Genomic DNA, 16,757 nt, shown 5'->3' with positions numbered 1-16,757 from the left:
GTTCGCAAATGCGTGACTTCGGGAGAAATCCGAGTCAATTGAATATGTGAACTGTATTGCATCGGCGACTCTGTCGCACGTAGAAAAAGCTATGTGATATAATATGTACAAGCAAAGCGCTCTCAAAGTCGTTCGATGTCATGAGTAAAATCGATCCCACACCTAGTAAACCATCCCCTGTTTTGCCTATTTAGATCCAGCCCAGAAAGCAAATATGACCGACCTGAAGAGAATATACCAATAACGCCGCGCATAGAAGGGAAAACGAAACTAAAACGCTTTAGAGGTAGATGGCAAATATAAGGGGAGAAATGAGAAGAGCGACAGTCATGAGACTAGCCTTTGTGGAGAGCTCGAATATTGATGCTGCTCCCGATGTGCCAGTTGCAGTCGCTGAGCTCTGTGTGCCTTGGTTCTGCTGTGCAGTTCTTGTTGAGCTGATCGGACCTCTATTGCTCGTAGCGTCAGATGCAGATGCAGATGCAGCAGATGTTTCGGCATCCTCGTCTGATGATCCAGAGACGGTTGTGAATGCAGAAACAGGCACGGTAGTCGAGCCTTGCTGCACCACTAACCCATCAGAACCCATGCTGACAACTTCGCCACCAGACAAAGTCACAGGAGCGCCGCCTCGTGAGACGACAGTGCCATCGATAGTTGCAACACTGGAAGCACCAGCAGCTTGGTATGCTGTCACAGGTGTGCCGTTGACAGTGAAGACTACTGCAGACGCTGGTGTAGCAATAGCAGCAGCGGATGTACCGTCTACCACAATGGTACCACCTGATGCAAGACTGACTCGCGAGCCATTTGCCAAGGTCTGGACAGCTCCGCCAGCAGTGATTGTTACTGTTCCGATAACAGCTTGATTGGTTGATCCAGGAGGGCAAGATGCAGTGACAGTCTTTGTGCCGACGATGAAGACAATAACATCAGGGCCTGCTGAAGCTGCAGGTGCGACGGTTGAGTATCTGACAATGGTCGAACCGACCTTGACACCATTACTCTCAGCACTGACGACAGAGCCATCATCGAGAGTAGCTGCTGAACCGCCAGGAGTGAGCTTTGATGATCCGATATGGACCACGCCTGAAGAGTCAGCAGAAACTGTTTGAACCTTGGTTCCGACAGTGACAACCACAGCCTTAGTGATGACTGGAAGTGCTGTGACTGCGGATGCACGGTTTGTGACGGCAGCGGCTTGAGTGCTGATGATCAGTCCAGATGTTCCCGCGCTAATCACGCAGTCAACAGGAAGTGTGACGGCAGGTCCGCCGACAGATACTGTGTCCGTGCCACAGACGTAGACCGTATTCGTCTTTGTAGCAGTGTAAGTATACGTTCCAGCAGTGAAGATATAAATATGAGGTTTGACAGGAGCTTGCGAGTTGCCGCCAGATGATCCACCTTGTGCTTGGGAGCCCTGAGTGTTCTGAGCTCCATTTGCAGTGTTGGCGCCCTGATTGTTCTGGCCTCCTTGGGTATTTTGTCCAATGGCCTGTGTAGGGTTCCAGTGCTCGCCTTGACCAGCATTTTGGGTTTGAGCACCTTGTCCGCTCTGTCCAGCCTGAGTGTTTTGAGCTCCACTCTGAGTCTGTCCAGCTTGAGTGTTCTGACCACCACTCTGGTTCTGTCCGGCCTGAGTGTTGTGACCTCCATCTTGCGTCTGGCCTCCTTGTGTATTTTGACCTCCATTTTGTGTCTGCGCTCCTTGACCGTTCTGACCACCCTGGCTGTTTTGTGCCTGAGTGTTTTGACCTCCTTGGTTCTGGCCCTGAGTGTTTTTTCCTGCTAGGTTGGTTTGTCCAGCCTGAGTATTCTGGCCGTTACCGTTGTTTCCACCCTGAGTGTTTTGCCCAGCTTGAGTACTTTGGCCATTGTTGTTATTATTGTTATTGCCGTTGTTGTTGTTATTACCTCCATTGTTCTGGTTTCCACCTTGCGTATTCTGAGCTGCTTGAGTGTTTTGACCTCCATTCTGAGACTGCGCAACCTGAGTATCCTGGTTATGGCCTTGAGTCGGTGCGGGCTGTGTAGTCTCAGCCTCGGCCTCCTTTGTGCTGGTAGCTCGCTCAGTCGTGTGATCCGCAAGAGCAGTGGCTGTGGCAGTTGTAGGAGCAACGGTAGAAGCCTCTGCGGCAGAAGTGGTCATTGGCGGCTTTGCGAATGGAACAGTAGGTGTTGCAACAGCAGTTCCTGGCTTCAAGGCATACGGCGGATCGTACAGACCTCCATACCACATCTGACAACCTTCCCATGCCGGATTGAGTTTTCTGATACCCGGCGGCATGGCCAATTGAGGGTTGTAGTCGTGCTCATAGATGACGTTACATTTGTAGTCGGCTGCTCCAGGGAATTCGCATCTGGCCTGTCCGTTCCAAGCACTGTATGGAACAGGGCTGTTGAGATCCGCAAAGTTGAATGGGTATCCAGTCACCTTGTTAGTCGTGGCAAAGTACTGGAAGTGATCTTGTGAGTAACGAAGACTCAACAAACGGTCCGAAGGGAGTGCAAGAATGGCATCAGAAACTGTTGTACCGATATTACTGCTGCATCGGTTGACAGCCCAGACTTTTTTAATCGAAATGTAGGCTGTTCCGGATGTGAATGTATGTGTACCAACAACCGCAGTCTCTGGGGCGATGCCAGATCCGTTCCAGGAAGCTGAGAGGTCAGCACCAGTATAAGGCGTGCCGTCATCTTTGCCATATGCAGTCAGTTTAGCGGATGGAGTGGTTGCACACATGTCGCGTGAGACGGTGGTAGGCTCAGGGAAGTAAACCAGTTGAACCTCGTTACCAAAAATTGTGCAAAGTCCACAACCATAGAAACTCTTGGAGAAAGCTTCGTTGGAAGCGGATTGACTAGAGTTGATGCAGGGGGGCATGGAAGGCGATGGCGTGATGGTTGGGAAGACAGCATCAACTGCATGAGTCGCGTTCGCAGCGACAGCCCATTTAGATGATGCCGTCGTGTAGGCTTTCCACAATCCATCACAATCAGAGGGGTTGATACTGCAAACAGGTGAGGAGATTGGGAACATCCATCCCATAGAGGCCGTGCCCACAGATTTGGAGGGAGCTGTTCCAACAGTCGTTATGGTGGTAGAAGACGTTGCAATGGCAGGTGAGTAGTTCACTCGTGCATGTCCATCGCAAAGTGTCGTGGCATTGGCATAGTATGTGACCGGGATCCATGACGTGCCTCCAATGACGTTGGTGTAGTTGCTGGTATAACTGTGTTTGTTGACCCAAGAGTTGGAAGCCGAGTTGTATTCAGAGCTGACACTAGAGCATGATGTCGCGTATGCAGCACCTACACCAGTCGACGCGATGGATGGCTTGGTGTAGTAGACATCGGTCCAGCATTTATTTGGGTTGTTGTCATAGCATATGGTACTACGCGTTGAGCTGCTGGTCACCTCTGATGAGCCATTGGAAGTGGCAGTGGCGTTGAGCGCAGCAGTAGCTGTCGTCGTATTGGTGTATGTGGGTGTTTGTCCTAGAGCGGCGAGAATATATGCACCTAAGCCTGGGGCAACAGTGGTCGATGTGATCCTAGGAGTGAGGTTGGTAGCCGAATAGTTGCCATTCGTTGCTGAGAGGGCGTGTTAGAAAAGGATCAAGACATAACAGAGTGCAGCCACCACTTACAAGCTTCGCATTTTACGAGGAAGGATATTAAGACAGCGAGGAAAACGGCACGGGAACTCATGTTGGCTTCAGGTCTTGACAGGCCGAACGAGAAATTTCCACAGATGCGTCTCTCTCATGACAGCACGGGAGTTGTTCAGGACCAGGAGATTTCGGGAAACAGGATCCAAAGGGTGCGACAGGAAACACTGGGGGAGTGGTCGGAGTATGAAGGAAAAGAGAAGGGAAGTGGCTGTCGCGGGTTGACGAATTGGTGGCTCGGTCGCCCGTAGCGGCCGTGTAAACTAAAAAGATGGGCGACGATTCACCGTGCATCACCCAAGCCAACTTTAAAGCGCCTTTGATCCTTGAAGGCTTTCGATTTTGATCGTCTTTCTGCCCACCAGCACTGAAACGCAAAATCTCGACTTCAAATTAGGGGCAAGCGGGCGAGGCCATGCTTGAGGACCGTGAGGCCCCAGCCTGCCCATAACCCACGTCATGCACTAACGCCCGGAGAGTCTCAACGGTTGGAGAAAAAGTCTAAGGTTTAATAGGCGTGGTGCAAAAAACACAAATCGTCTACGCCATAAACACGTTACAACGAGGAGAGGGCAGAGAACGTGTCTCATCGGTATCTCCATGGGGTGCATGAGGCCTGAGATGGTATGGACATGTGTACCATGGGATGGCATGAGTTTGTGGTTTCCATGTGATGTTGTCGAGGCTGCGGTCGTGGTGATAACCCTAAGGACTTGGGACTATTTTAAGAATGATCGACGGGCCTGTTCCGAGGAGTGAGTCTTGGCTATGGGATCACTGGCAGTTGTCCTAGCCGCAATCGCAGTGCCAGTTCTGGTCAAATACCGATCCTTCGAATCGATTCCTGATATGAGCACTGAGCAGCTGCATATGGTCGAGTATTTGGTTGCGGAGGATGGAAGAACTCAGTTTCGATTACTGGGAACTGGTGCAAATGTGATAGATCTCCAAGAGATTCGTGTCTCAAATAATCACAATCACAATCGACTTGTCTTGACTGACACGGGGCATACGCGGCCAACCTCATGCAATGCATCGTTTCTACGAGATGGATACATTACGTAGGACAAGCATTCAGCGAATACGAGAATACATGTAGCTAAGTTGGCAGCGCAGCAGCGATAGAGGTCAACGATATTTGGTAAGTTTTGATCAGTCATCAATTGTAGCCAAGAGGGGTGATACCAAGCGCAGAGGGTCTGACCCAATGTTTGCCAAATTGAGTCTTGATCAGGAAGACCATCAATAAGGTGGGTTGTTATCAGGGCATAGAGTCGAGCTTTGAGGAGTGTTTATTTGAAGCTTGGATGTTGTCACTGGTCGCTGAAAGCAGTTTGACATTTGCTGCCACTCCACTGGGCATGTCAGAAATCATACGCACCCGATACTCAACTTGCGCGAATGTCCAATGAATGGTCTTGACTGGCACAAGTGATGGTTGTCGGATGCCGGAAGATGTGGCTGTGGCATGTGAATGGCGGAGTCGGGAAACAAGCTTACTCAGCTTGGGAATATGGAGAACAGGTGGCGGTAGTTGACCCTGAAACTTGAACATTCAAGCTGCTGCCATCTTCTTGTTGAACAGTAACAGCAACATATCGCAAACATGAGATTCGGATTGATCGCATCTCTCGCCCTGGCTGGCACTTCTGCCGCCTCGGCCGTCATCGACCTCATCCCCAAGAACTTTGACGACATTGTTCTCAAGTCTGGAAAGCCCTCTCTTGTCGAGTTCTTTGCTCCCTGGTGTGGCCACTGCAAGACTCTTGCTCCCGTCTATGAAGAGCTTGCTTCTTCCTTCGAGTTTGCCAAGGACAAGGTCAACATTGCAAAGGTCGATGCCGATGCCAACAAGGAGTTGGGCCGTAGATTCGGTGTCCAAGGCTTCCCTACCCTCAAGTGGTTCGATGGAAAGAGCGATACTCCCCAGGACTACAACAGCGGCAGAGACCTCGAGAGTCTCTCTGCCTTCATCTCCGAGAAGACTGGCCTGAAGCAGAAGAAGAAGGCCGTCGCTCCCAGCAACGTCGAGATGTTGAACGACCAGACTTTCAAGACCGAGATTGGTGGTGACAAGGATGTCATTGTTGCCTTCACCGCCCCTTGGTGTGGACGTAAGCAGCGAATGCCGCTCTCAGAGCAAGGCAAATATGCTGACTTCTTTGCAGACTGCAAGACTCTTGCTCCTATCTGGGAGAAGCTCGCCAACACCTTCGCCAACGAACCCAACGTCCTCATCGCCAAGGTTGACGCCGAAGCCGAGAACGCAAAGGCCACTGCTCAGAATCAGGGCATCAAGGGCTACCCTACCATCAAATTCTTCCCCAAGGGTTCCAAGGAGCCTATCACCTATGAGAGTGCTCGTTCCGAGGAGGCCCTTGTCAAGTACCTCAACGAGAAGGCCGGTACTCACCGTACCGTTGGTGGTGGTCTTGACATCACTGCTGGCACCATCGCCGCTCTCGACAGCTTCGTCTCCAAGTATACCAGCGGTGGTGCTCTTGAGACCATTCAGAAGGAGATTTTGGCCGCTTCCGAGAACATCAAGGACACCTACGCTCAGTACTACGTCAAGGTCTTCAACAAGCTTGCCGAGAACCCTGGATACGTCGAGAAGGAGTCCAAGAGACTCAACAACCTGCTCAAGAAGGGTGGCCTTGCACCTGAGAAGGTTGACGACCTGACCAAGCGCAGCAACATTCTCAGCAAGTTTGTCGCCAAGGTCCAGAGCGTCAAGGAGGAGCTTTAAATGATCAAGCAAGTTATATCACGATAAAAGGACATGCCAGCAAATAGATGATGCAGGGTATCAAAATATGTTTATTCTAGTCATGGTGCTTTTCGTTCTTGCCGACTCTATGCTGGTGGTGATGACGAGTTTCTGCGACGTTGTTGTTCTGCGGAAGGTGATGCTTGTCTCTTAGCTGAGATGCGTCTGTGGTCTCCTTGACCCTCAGGGTGGTCCTTTTCCCATTGCGCCAACAGGCCTGTGAGCTTGGGTCCCCAAACGTCCTCGCCCTTTTCCAGATCCTCAAACTCGAGAACGTTTCTGCCAAGCTCGAATTCACCCTGTCGTGATCTTTCTAACGCGGCCATGAGGCCGAGCGAACCGACTGCCGCACCTAGATCGTGACACAAGCTGCGGACGTAGAAGCCGGATGAGACGGTCATTCTTAGACGAGCTGCTGGTGCCGGACATGGCCCTCTGTCTTCCTTAGGAGCATCTGCGTCGACTGTAGGTGCTTGGTCTGCGGCTTCTGCTCCTTCACTCTTTATCTTCTTGGCTTCCGGTCCATCAGAACCTTCTCTCTTTCTCTTCAAGTCTTCTGTGTCGGGTTGTGCCTCTTGTCCAGCAGTAGCCTGGGTATCCTCAGGAAGTTGAGGCAAGAGCTTGTCAGCTACCTTCTTCTCCTCCTCTTCAGCCTCCTTCTCAGGCCAATGGTATTTGTGTGTGCCAGGCTCCAACCATTCTACGCAGTCCAATTGCGAGACTGTGACAGGTCGCTCTTGAATCTCAATAGGAACCTCCTTGCCTTCTCTTGCGTATTCGTACAGTCTCTTGCCCTGCACTCTCAAAGCTGAGAAGATCGGAGGCTTTTGCATGATCTCGCCGCGAAACTTCTTGAGCGCTTCCTCGACCATGTCTTTGGTGACATGTTGGTATGGTGCTCTCTTGACGACCTTGCCCTCGGTGTCGTAGGTGTCACTTGCTGCGCCAAAGACGACAACAGTCTCGTACACTTTCGTGCAATCCAGGAATCCTTGCAGCTTCTTAGTTCCGCTACCGACTCCTACGACGAGCACACCAGTGGCCAGAGGATCCAGTGTACCGCCATGGCCGAGCTTGACTTGAACGGCTTGTTTCTGCTTGCGTGTTCTGCGTTTTCCATTGCCTGCGTCGGCATCACGCTTAGCCTTTTCGGCCGCGATCCAGGGAGAGAATGTTTTGGAGGGGTTCAAGTAGCCTTGCAAGTCGCGGAGAGCTTGAGCGGAGGATGTTGCGATTGGCTTGTGAACGGCTGGGAAGTAGATGGTCAGTATTTCCTCATGACATTGGCTGGAATTGATCATAAAATACCGAACACGCCTTCAAGGACGGGAGAAGCTTCACTCATAATTTTGACTGATCTCCAGATGAAACTCTTTGCCATTTGTATACAGCAAATGACAAGGAGGACGAATAAATTATTCTCGACAGCGCTCCGCAAGCTCTCTCCTCCATCAAAGTCGGGCTTGGCGTTGATAAGACTCTCGATAAGGATTCTCGGCTATAATGGAGGCACGCTTCGACGCGGTCCCGCGTCTTTCGCGAGTGAGAGGCTTCAAGGAAGTCGCTCTCAAGCCTGTTGTCACTGTCGCATCGAGTGCCTCCCTATTATTCGCTGTTAAGGTCCCCGAAGATGCCTCTCACCTCAACCATCAACACATTGATACAATCATGAGCAACGAAAGCTCCATACTACGTCCGCGCGACCCGTCGCAACTCAACTCAGATGAATGGCCCGAGTTCGGTTTGAAGAACGTCTTCATCTTTGATCCGGAAGATCCAAACAAGGAGCCTGTGAGCTTGTTACATGCTGGACACTACCGACCACTGTCCATCATTGCAAGACTCGATCCACCAAACACACGGAACCATTCGTCCTGGCTAGACACTTCCCTACATCGGAGGGTCGACATTGAACTTACCGACATCAAAGAGTTCTCATATGGCGAATATGGCGATGGCTCGTTGGACATATGGGCAGCTGGAAAGGCTGGCTGGTTCACCATCAGGCCGAGCCCTGAATACAAACGGACCTACAGCGACATGATCCAAGCCCTCAAGCTATTATACTTCATGGCCGACAGCTACAGGGCTTTGAAGAAATACGCTGACTTATCAGCTCCTTATTTCTTCCAGAAGGTGAGAATGATGATCTGCTCACTCGATGACGATGCTAACTTCTATTTCCAGTGCAGTAGGGCTCGTCTTGAGAAATGCAAGACTGTAACAGACACGGCCGCAATGTTTACAAAACATCGCCATTTCCTAATCGCATCCATGTTGACATACAAAGAAGGCTTGCAGTGGACCCGAACCCCCCTGTTCACGTGGTTCCAGGACACCTTTCCCGTGAGTCAGATTTACCCCTCTCTTCCGCGATGCTAGCTGACCCAAGTCCAAGAGTGAAGTCCAACTAGTGCGGCAAAGAATCAAACCTCCAAGGCCGAAATCATCATCGCAAAAGAGTGGTACTCAATCACCTGCTCCCTCGACTGCCAGTTCAAGGAGGAAAAAAGCAGAAGCCAAACAACAGGGCGCGACTCCAAAATCGACCGTCTCCATACGATCAGCTCGTTCTACTAGATCAACCCGGTCTCAGTCTAATGCGACGGTCGACTCTTTGCCTATGATCATGGACAACACTCCAATCCCAGAGACCCTACCTGAGGTCATGTCGACACCCGACCAGGCAAGGATTCGAGCAGACATGTCCTCTAGTGACGATGATATTCCTGGGACTGGAGGCAAAGGTAAGGGCACATCCGCTCTGAGACCTAGACCCAGCAAGTACATCCCCACAGGAACGAACAACCCTCACAAGGAATCTCCAGCTGCTCTCCACGGCAAGCAAGGGGAGCCTATGGACCAGCAAATAGAATCAGATGTCATGATGATCGACAATCCTAAGCTCGAGACCGAAGAGTCGAGCGACAAACAGACCGAAGAAGTTACGGAAGACTCAAACGAGGATGAGGACGACTCAGAAACACCAACCGTCGACTTACCGCTTCATTCCCGAGGTCCAGAAAACGAAGGGGACGTTTGGCATTGTCCTGTTGATGGATGCAATCACAAGACATACGCGGCCTCGGAACCCAGCTCTCAGATTCTTATCAAAGCACATGCACAGACTCATGATTTCGACCACGACGAGAGGGTGCAGCTCGTGCGTCGTATGGAGGCGCCATATCTGCCAGTGAACAGGCTGATGGATAGAGTCCGAGGGATGGCTGCGACAAGCAAGTTCCCACCTCCCATCACCCAACGATATTGACAGATCAGGACTTGTACTTTTAGACTTGCTATTCTATTGGCGTTATTCAGGGCAGGAACTTTGATGCTTATGATACCACGAGAGAGGGAAGGCAGAAACTTGGGATGGAAGGAGACACTCTTCTAGAATTCTAGAGCGATACGAGGAAAGACATGGCCATTTAATCAGCATCTCATTGCAAGCCTGATGACAGACGAAAGGGGTATAATATAGCTCTTAGAGAAACAAATCATCATCATTTGGACTCCTCATTTTGAGATCTTGCTGATGCTTGGATTGAAGATTCGAGGTTGTCGAGACGTCTTGACATCTCATCCACTGTGATATGCTTTAGTGATCCTTCATTCATGTGGGCATGTCAGACTCACTCTTTGTCAGAAGTTCTGATGAGATTGTTGTGAACTTGTTCGATAGTTGATTCAACAGATCGTCCACTACGGTGGCTAGGTCGTCCGAACCAGATTCGGGTCCCTGTTGTCGCGGGTCAGTACTCGTCCTAGTGAACAAATCCATGATGGCGTACATTAGAGGCATCGGCAGACGTATCGTGATCCTTGTTGATGTTCAGATCAGCCATACTGAGATTGACGTCTTTTGCTTCTTGTGATTGAGACATTGAGATAGAGTATTGTGATGCTGCTGATGGCCGCCAACAAACATCAGGGTGTTGAAGATGGCTTTCATGTACATCACCCTTCAAATTTATGCACGGACGGGCTTGAGCAATGCAAGCACAAAAGAAAGCACGAGGTTCCCTAGCCTCCGCATTTTGCGCTGCGGCGTTTTGCCCTGCTGCGCTCCGAACTTTGAGACTTTCCAAAGAAAAAAGTTGAACAAGTTGACCAACTTATCTTTCGCGACACAACACATACAATACACAACCACAACAATGGCAAAGGGAAGCAAATTGTTGTCCGCTCTGGATAACTACAAGGGCGTCAACCACAAGCTCGAACACCAGAAGAAACAGCAAAAGGCCGCCGAGAAGAGAAAGAGATCGAGAGCAGAGGATCAAGAAGATGAGGCTGTTCTTGAGGACGCGATAAAGGAGGCTGAGAAGACTGTGTTGGCTTCTGGCAAGAAGGACAAGAAGGGCGCTAAGCGCGCAAAGGTTGAGGCAGAGGAGAATGATGAGGAAGAGTCTGGTGCTGAGGAGTGGGAGACTGATGATGAAGATAAGACGCATGCCGTATGTTGCTCACTACTTGATGAATGGCGCGCGGCTATACTAACTCTAATCTCAGAGAAACATTGCAAGACTGGTCGAGGACGACTCCGAAGACGAATCCGACTCTGACGACGACGACGACATCAACGGAGGCGCCGAGCTGGACGACGAGGATGAGGAGGACGATGAAGATGAAGAGGATGTACCGCTCTCAGACTTGGAATCCGTCGCATCAGAGGACAAGGGCGACATCATCCCGCATCAACGCCTTACCATCAACAACACCGCTGCTCTCCTACGCGCCGTAAAGTCCTTCGCTCTCTCTTCCAAGCTCCCCTTCTCTGAGAACCAAGTCATCATCAGCGACGCCCCCACCGATATTCCCGACATTGACGACGACCTGAACCGCGAACTTGCCTTTTACAAGCAATCTCTGGATGCCGTTACCAAGGCTCGCGGTCTGCTCAAGAAGGAGGGTGTACCATTCTCCCGTCCCGCAGATTACTTTGCCGAAATGGTCAAGAGTGACGAGCACATGGGCAAGATCAAGTCAAAGTTGGTCGACGAAGCAGCAAGCAAAAAGGCCTCCGCCGAAGCAAGAAGACAGAGAGATCTGAAGAAGTTCGGAAAGCAAGTCCAAGTCGCCAAACTGCAAGAGAGAAGTCGCGAGAAGAAGGATACCATGGACAAGATCCAACTTCTCAAGAGAAGTATGTTGATATTCTACATCTTCCACATCTCACAGAAAACACATGCTAATAATGTTTCACAGAGAGAAAGGGCGAGGACATCGGCAACGCAAACGAAGACGACATGTTCGACGTCGCCCTCGAGGATGCTGCAGAGACGGAACGCAAGGACAAGGCTGCTCGCAAGAGCGGCGGTTCCTCAGATGCCCGCGGCGGCAAGAGCGGCTTCAAGCGTGTGAAGCGTGACGAAAAGTACGGTTTCGGAGGCAAGAAGCGCTTCTCCAAGAGCAACGATGCCAAGTCGAGCAGCGATATGAGCGGCTACTCGTCAAAGAAGATGAAGGGTGGAAAGAAGGCTTCAAGACCTGGAAAGAGCAGGCGCGCAAACAAGGCTTAAGAGGTCTTGTAAAAAGTAGTTCTTATTTTTTTGATATCACTGCATTGGGTTGGCTTGTATCGATAGCCATGAAGGCGTTCTTTTCTTTTTCGAGAATCAATCCATCTGATATAATGCCTTTTTTTAAATGTGTACCTCTTCTCTCTGTGAGATCAGTCCTTCATACGACAATATTGCCATGCACTGCCTCAAGAGTTGATCGATGTATATGGAGAAAGGGCTGATTTCGGAGAAGATGAAAAGATGGAGAAAACAATGATGGCATTCATAAACCCAGCGCCACCACCAAGAATAGTTGTACAAGGGAGGAGAAAAAGGGCATTTTTAATACATGAGCAAGCGGGGATGCAAAAAGAGGTCAGACAATGTAATCTTTTTACAGAGCGGGCTTGGCCTGCGACTGTTGCTGTTGAGTGAGGAGCTGTGAGATATCAAAGTTAGCATTATACTCCTTCGACACAGGTTCTTCCTCATCTTCCAAAACTCACCTCGTTGGCACTCTGCTGCATCTTCATCTCTCTCTCCATCTCGGCCATCTGTTGCTCCTCTGCAAAGGCCAATGCCCATGGTACACCGAGAAGCAAAACACTGGTGCTCACAACCCAAAGAGTCTTTCCGCCGTAGTTCAAAGTGGTCGACAACCAGGATGAGGTTGTGGAAACGGTGTTGGAGAGGTGCTTGCGGTATGTGGGAGGGACAATGTCCTTGAGTGCGGCGAGTCTGTCGGCAAAGGTTTCGTCGGGCATGTATTCCTCCTCATCCTCTGAAGCTTCGGACTCTGCGCGATGAGATGTGTTAGTCTTGCGATTCTCTCTTTCTTGATTCCGGCGCAGTGGCAGGTGTTGGGTGGAAGATCATGTACCATCGCTGGTGTCCCATTCGTCCTCGACCTGGGGGCCAGACTGTTCTCTGTTAAACTCCTCGTCGAGAACTTCTTCAAGCTTGACCATTTCGGCGAGTGGGTGTGTGTAGAGTGGGTGGTGTAGTAGGGATGGCGGTGGATAGTTGATTTGACTCGTTTGCTGACTTGAATTGCGGCGCGCTTCTCTTTCGCGGCGTTGCAAGATTTCTAGACGTCGAGCGTCATCCGGAGGAATCTCTAACACGTGACGCCCCGACTCGGAGGTGCTGTCTGAACACCACCAACATCTTTACCACCACCTCGAAAATTGACTATTGAACACCCTGACCTAGTTGATATTACAGAGTCACTCACTTCGAGACTGACTAGCATGCTCTTTCCTACTCATCACAATCGCGTAGCTGTCCTTAGACACAACGGCATGGTCCAGACTGCACGTGACCCATAATCGGTCAATCTGTATCGTCCACGAACATCAATCTCTAGACAGTCATACTGATAAGGGTTATAATCTTCTACTACATATCTCAGGCCCTTGCCCTCGGCCTTTCTCTCAATATTGCAGCTTGACCGTCAAGTAATTAAGGTTTATAGCACAAGAGGAGCTTCTGAGCCGCTTGGCATCTTTGATCCGGTCATTCTGCATTCATCGCGGTTTTCTTCTTTTTCCTTTCAGATCATCTCCCTCGGAATCGCGTCCGGTATCTTGTAACTCCTTTGCGAAGAAGTCCTCCCAGCAAACTCGACGCGAAATTCATTCCCATCTCATCGATATTACTCGGTCTTGGTCGTTCCGGACGCTTTGCGGGTGGCGGGGTATTCGCTCGAGTTGATACAGCCGACACAAAGCGCGGTTTGCCGTCTTCCTGGTGTGCAACTATGGATCCGATGGATGGAGGTGACGGTGTCGACAACAAACATAGTAGGACGTATCAGGCATGTATACCATGTCGGCGTCGCAAGGTAGATATACACAACGTATCGTACATATCTCAACTCAGTCGTTGACTAGCATCAGGTCCGATGCGATCTTGGTCCAGTAGATAACCCCCACGATCCACCATGCGTACGCTGTCGTCGCGAAGCAAAAGAATGTTTCTTCTCGGCCACAAGGAGGAAGAAGAGAGCTGCCGATTCTGGTACAACTGGCGATGAAGTCGACCCGAATGATTATGAGATTAGAGGAGGACGTAAGAGGTTGAAGGAAGGTGTTGCTGAATCGGTCGACTCGGATACTCGCAGTGTGCATTCGCCTGTACCTGTCGCTGCAGCGTATATACCCCGACCCTTGACGCCTGGAGGTTCTATGGGCAGGCAACAGCCTTTACGCCGACCTCATTCAACATCACAGACGCCATATCCGCATGATGAAGCCGATGATCATGTCAACAGCCATACGGCAGCTCTTCTGCAAACCGCCGAACTGCACAACGGACATGATGCATTGAACGTGCTGATCGAAGCTGCCACAACCCACCACCGCACCGGAAGTGCCAGCGATGTCAACAAGTATGCTTCATCACTACCTAGTCCTGCAGTTCTACCAGCCCCCATGACTTCCAAACCACCGCCTCCCGATTCCTCGATCGATCCTGCTATTATGCAGCAACCGCCTTCCACAGCTCGACCTTCTTCTTCAGCCGACTATGCTTCAGCGTATGCCGCCTGGGCACGCTTCCGGTTTGTTCGCAATGGCTGGTTTACGACCAAGGAAGGAATGGAGTACATTGAGTACTTTTACACATATATGTCTCCTCTGACACCGATCGCTCTTCCGGATTACCGTGGACCTGATAAACATGCCGCGCTGCTGGAGAATGAACCCATGCTTGCCGTCACCATGCTCATGATTGCATCGCGGTACATGACATTGTCTGGACCTGGTGCTCAAAGCCGTTCACACGCCATCCATTCCCGACTCTGGCCATTCGTACAACGCATGATTGATCGAATTGTTTGGGGTCGCGAATTATCTGGAACCACACTCCATCCTGATGAGACTCAACCTGGTTGTGATGTGAATCCTTTGTCGAGAAAAGGTCTTCTTACTTTAGGTACAGTCGAAAGTCTGCTGCTATTGACGGAGTGGCATCCAAGGATGATGCACTTCCCTGCAGATGAGGACGATACCCAACTCATGGCTCCTGTGGATCCAATGGCATCAATCAATGAGAGCACATCAAGCCCGGATAAGGGACAAGGAGGTCATGCATTAACTTCATGGCTCGAACCAGTCTTCAGAAGCGACCGCATGTGTTGGGTGCTTCTGAACATGGCAATGACAATAGCTTCTCAGATCGGTGTTTTTGATGCAGACTGCTCGAGACATCTTCAAGCTGTATCTCCAGTTGAACAGGAAATCTATCAGCGAAGACGGCTCCACATCAAGAGCGTCATTCTTGGATACATTACACAAACGAGTGGACGTATGGGTGTTACGGCTATGCTTCCTCAAGGGTACGCGGAACCTTCGCTGAGTGAATTGTATAACCCGAAGAGGTCGAGCTTCAAGGATACCAAGGACATTGTACTGCATTTCTGGTTACGTCTTGCGACATTGGTCAAGATCAACAATGAAGAGCTATATGCCAATCGACAACAAACTCGCGATATCATCAAGACTGGAAAGTATAGGGAATTGCTACAGCGCATCAAGCCTTCATTAGTGCAATGGCGAAGGGAGTTTGAAGCTTACAGAAACAGTGAGTTGCTTGATTCAAGTAAGACGAAACGCTGGCTAACACATCTTCCAGTTCCCATCCTCCTCCGTCATGTCCTTATAATTGAGTATGAACACACTCGCGTAATCCTCCACCAACTAGCCCTTCAAGCTGTTGTAGAGAGATGCGCAAACAACAACACCGGAGCTGCTGGCAAAATCATTCCACCCAACGTCCTCGATCAATGGTTCGGCAGCGACAGACAGCATGTCGATGAAGTAATGCAAGCATGTCGTAACGTCCTCCGCGTCGTGGTCGATGGCCTAGCACCAGGCGGATACCTCAAACACGCACCCGTGCGCACATTCTTCCGCATTGTGTCTGTGACATTGGTGCTCGTCAAGGTAAGTTCTCTCTTCCAGCCCTTGAAGTGGGTAATATTGACCACCATCCCAGACCTTTGCATTCGGCGCCTTCGAAAACGAAATGGCACTATCCCTAAACCTCATGGATCGCACAGTAGAAGTGATGCGTAACTGCGTCGTCGACGACGTACACCTCAGCAACCGCTTCTCCAACTTCCTAGAAGTGATAACAAACCGCCTCCGCCCCATGATCATACGCATGTCCAGAACCAACGGCTCTACCTCGAATCATGCGGTTTCTAGGGTTTCGTCCAGACCAGCTAGTCCTGGACAAGGTCAGCAAAACAGGACTACGGAACATATGCCTGCTTATCCCTTAAACCCTTACGATAATAGCACAGGTGGTAATGGGAATGGGAATGGTGGTAGAGAGGGTGAACAGCAGCAACAGCATAATAACCCAGCTCTATACGGCATCAGCACCCAATCCTACGATCTCACCGACAACCCTGGAAACTTTTCAATCATGCCGCCGCCGGGCTATCCGCCTGGAAACACTTCTACAACCCAACCTTCCCCATCTATGCATCATGCTTCTCTGCATCAGCAAAACATCGGATCTGATGATTATGGGTATAATGCGTTTGGCGAGGGCTTTGGCGCTGATGATGGGAGTTACGATTGGCTGGCTTTGCCGCTGGATCCTATCTTACAGGCTGGAGGGGGAGATGTCACGGCCAATTGTTTCGGGCCGGGGATTGGTGAGTTTGATATGTTGGAGGTTTTGCTGGGCGGTGGTGGGCAAGGGCAAGGGCAAGGACAAGGAAATGGACATCAAGGGCAGCATTAGAAGATTTGAATAAAGATGGCATGTCCTGGAATTCACTTGTGGTGTTGAGAG

At 50.5% G+C, this 16,757-nt stretch overlaps 8 protein-coding genes across 8 annotated transcripts; 4 read left to right on the top strand and 4 right to left on the bottom strand.

Annotated features, from left to right (window-relative positions):
- Positions 1–3: 3 nt before the first annotated feature.
- M438DRAFT_403957 (uncharacterized protein) lies at positions 4–4,050 on the bottom strand. Its single transcript, XM_029909691.1, has 2 exons — positions 3,654–4,050; positions 4–3,597 (listed from the first exon to the last, which is right to left on the bottom strand). Exons 1-2 carry the CDS (start codon positions 3,712–3,714, stop codon positions 281–283), a joined length of 3,378 nt encoding a protein of 1,125 aa, XP_029762512.1. The 5' UTR covers positions 3,715–4,050; the 3' UTR covers positions 4–280.
- Positions 4,051–4,793: 743 nt separating this feature from the next.
- Positions 4,794–6,527, top strand: M438DRAFT_343794 (protein disulfide-isomerase tigA precursor). The gene is made up of 2 exons (XM_029905065.1): positions 4,794–5,788; positions 5,843–6,527. The coding sequence occupies exons 1-2, from the start codon at positions 5,281–5,283 to the stop codon at positions 6,421–6,423; spliced, it is 1,089 nt and encodes a 362-aa protein (XP_029762511.1). The 5' UTR covers positions 4,794–5,280; the 3' UTR covers positions 6,424–6,527.
- M438DRAFT_314730 (tRNA pseudouridine synthase B) lies at positions 6,477–7,789 on the bottom strand (the record flags this gene model as incomplete). Its single annotated transcript, XM_029902620.1, has 2 exons — positions 6,477–7,693; positions 7,753–7,789. The coding sequence occupies 2 exons, from the start codon at positions 7,787–7,789 to the stop codon at positions 6,531–6,533; spliced, it is 1,200 nt and encodes a 399-aa protein (XP_029762510.1). The 3' UTR covers positions 6,477–6,530.
- A 323-nt stretch (positions 7,790–8,112) lies between these two features.
- M438DRAFT_372942 (uncharacterized protein) lies at positions 8,113–9,715 on the top strand (the record flags this gene model as incomplete). The annotated part of the gene is made up of 3 exons (XM_029908389.1): positions 8,113–8,580; positions 8,632–8,790; positions 8,843–9,715. 3 exons carry the CDS (start codon positions 8,113–8,115, stop codon positions 9,713–9,715), a joined length of 1,500 nt encoding a protein of 499 aa, XP_029762509.1.
- Positions 9,716–9,950: 235 nt separating this feature from the next.
- M438DRAFT_269651 (uncharacterized protein) lies at positions 9,951–10,292 on the bottom strand (the record flags this gene model as incomplete). Its single annotated transcript, XM_029900338.1, has 3 exons — positions 9,951–10,033; positions 10,084–10,186; positions 10,239–10,292. The coding sequence occupies 3 exons, from the start codon at positions 10,290–10,292 to the stop codon at positions 9,951–9,953; spliced, it is 240 nt and encodes a 79-aa protein (XP_029762508.1).
- A 312-nt stretch (positions 10,293–10,604) lies between these two features.
- On the top strand, positions 10,605–11,969 carry M438DRAFT_269438 (Ebp2-domain-containing protein; the record flags this gene model as incomplete). Its single annotated transcript, XM_029900326.1, has 3 exons — positions 10,605–10,904; positions 10,960–11,593; positions 11,656–11,969. 3 exons carry the CDS (start codon positions 10,605–10,607, stop codon positions 11,967–11,969), a joined length of 1,248 nt encoding a protein of 415 aa, XP_029762507.1.
- Positions 11,970–12,317: 348 nt separating this feature from the next.
- Positions 12,318–12,919, bottom strand: M438DRAFT_292705 (mitochondrial import translocase, subunit Tom22; the record flags this gene model as incomplete). Its single annotated transcript, XM_029901792.1, has 3 exons — positions 12,318–12,390; positions 12,458–12,747; positions 12,832–12,919. 3 exons carry the CDS (start codon positions 12,917–12,919, stop codon positions 12,346–12,348), a joined length of 423 nt encoding a protein of 140 aa, XP_029762506.1. The 3' UTR covers positions 12,318–12,345.
- A 791-nt stretch (positions 12,920–13,710) lies between these two features.
- On the top strand, positions 13,711–16,706 carry M438DRAFT_333229 (uncharacterized protein; the record flags this gene model as incomplete). Its single annotated transcript, XM_029903582.1, has 4 exons — positions 13,711–13,794; positions 13,850–15,533; positions 15,585–15,895; positions 15,948–16,706. 4 exons carry the CDS (start codon positions 13,711–13,713, stop codon positions 16,704–16,706), a joined length of 2,838 nt encoding a protein of 945 aa, XP_029762505.1.
- Between the last annotated feature and the right edge of the window lie 51 nt (positions 16,707–16,757).

The sequence above is a fragment of the Aureobasidium pullulans genome (assembly GCF_000721785.1).
Source record: "Aureobasidium pullulans EXF-150 unplaced genomic scaffold scaffold_5, whole genome shotgun sequence".
In the NCBI taxonomy this organism is placed as follows: domain Eukaryota; kingdom Fungi; phylum Ascomycota; class Dothideomycetes; order Dothideales; family Saccotheciaceae; genus Aureobasidium; species Aureobasidium pullulans.
Note: the sequence above shows the minus strand (reverse complement) of the source record. Positions and strands in the feature narration are given on the sequence as shown.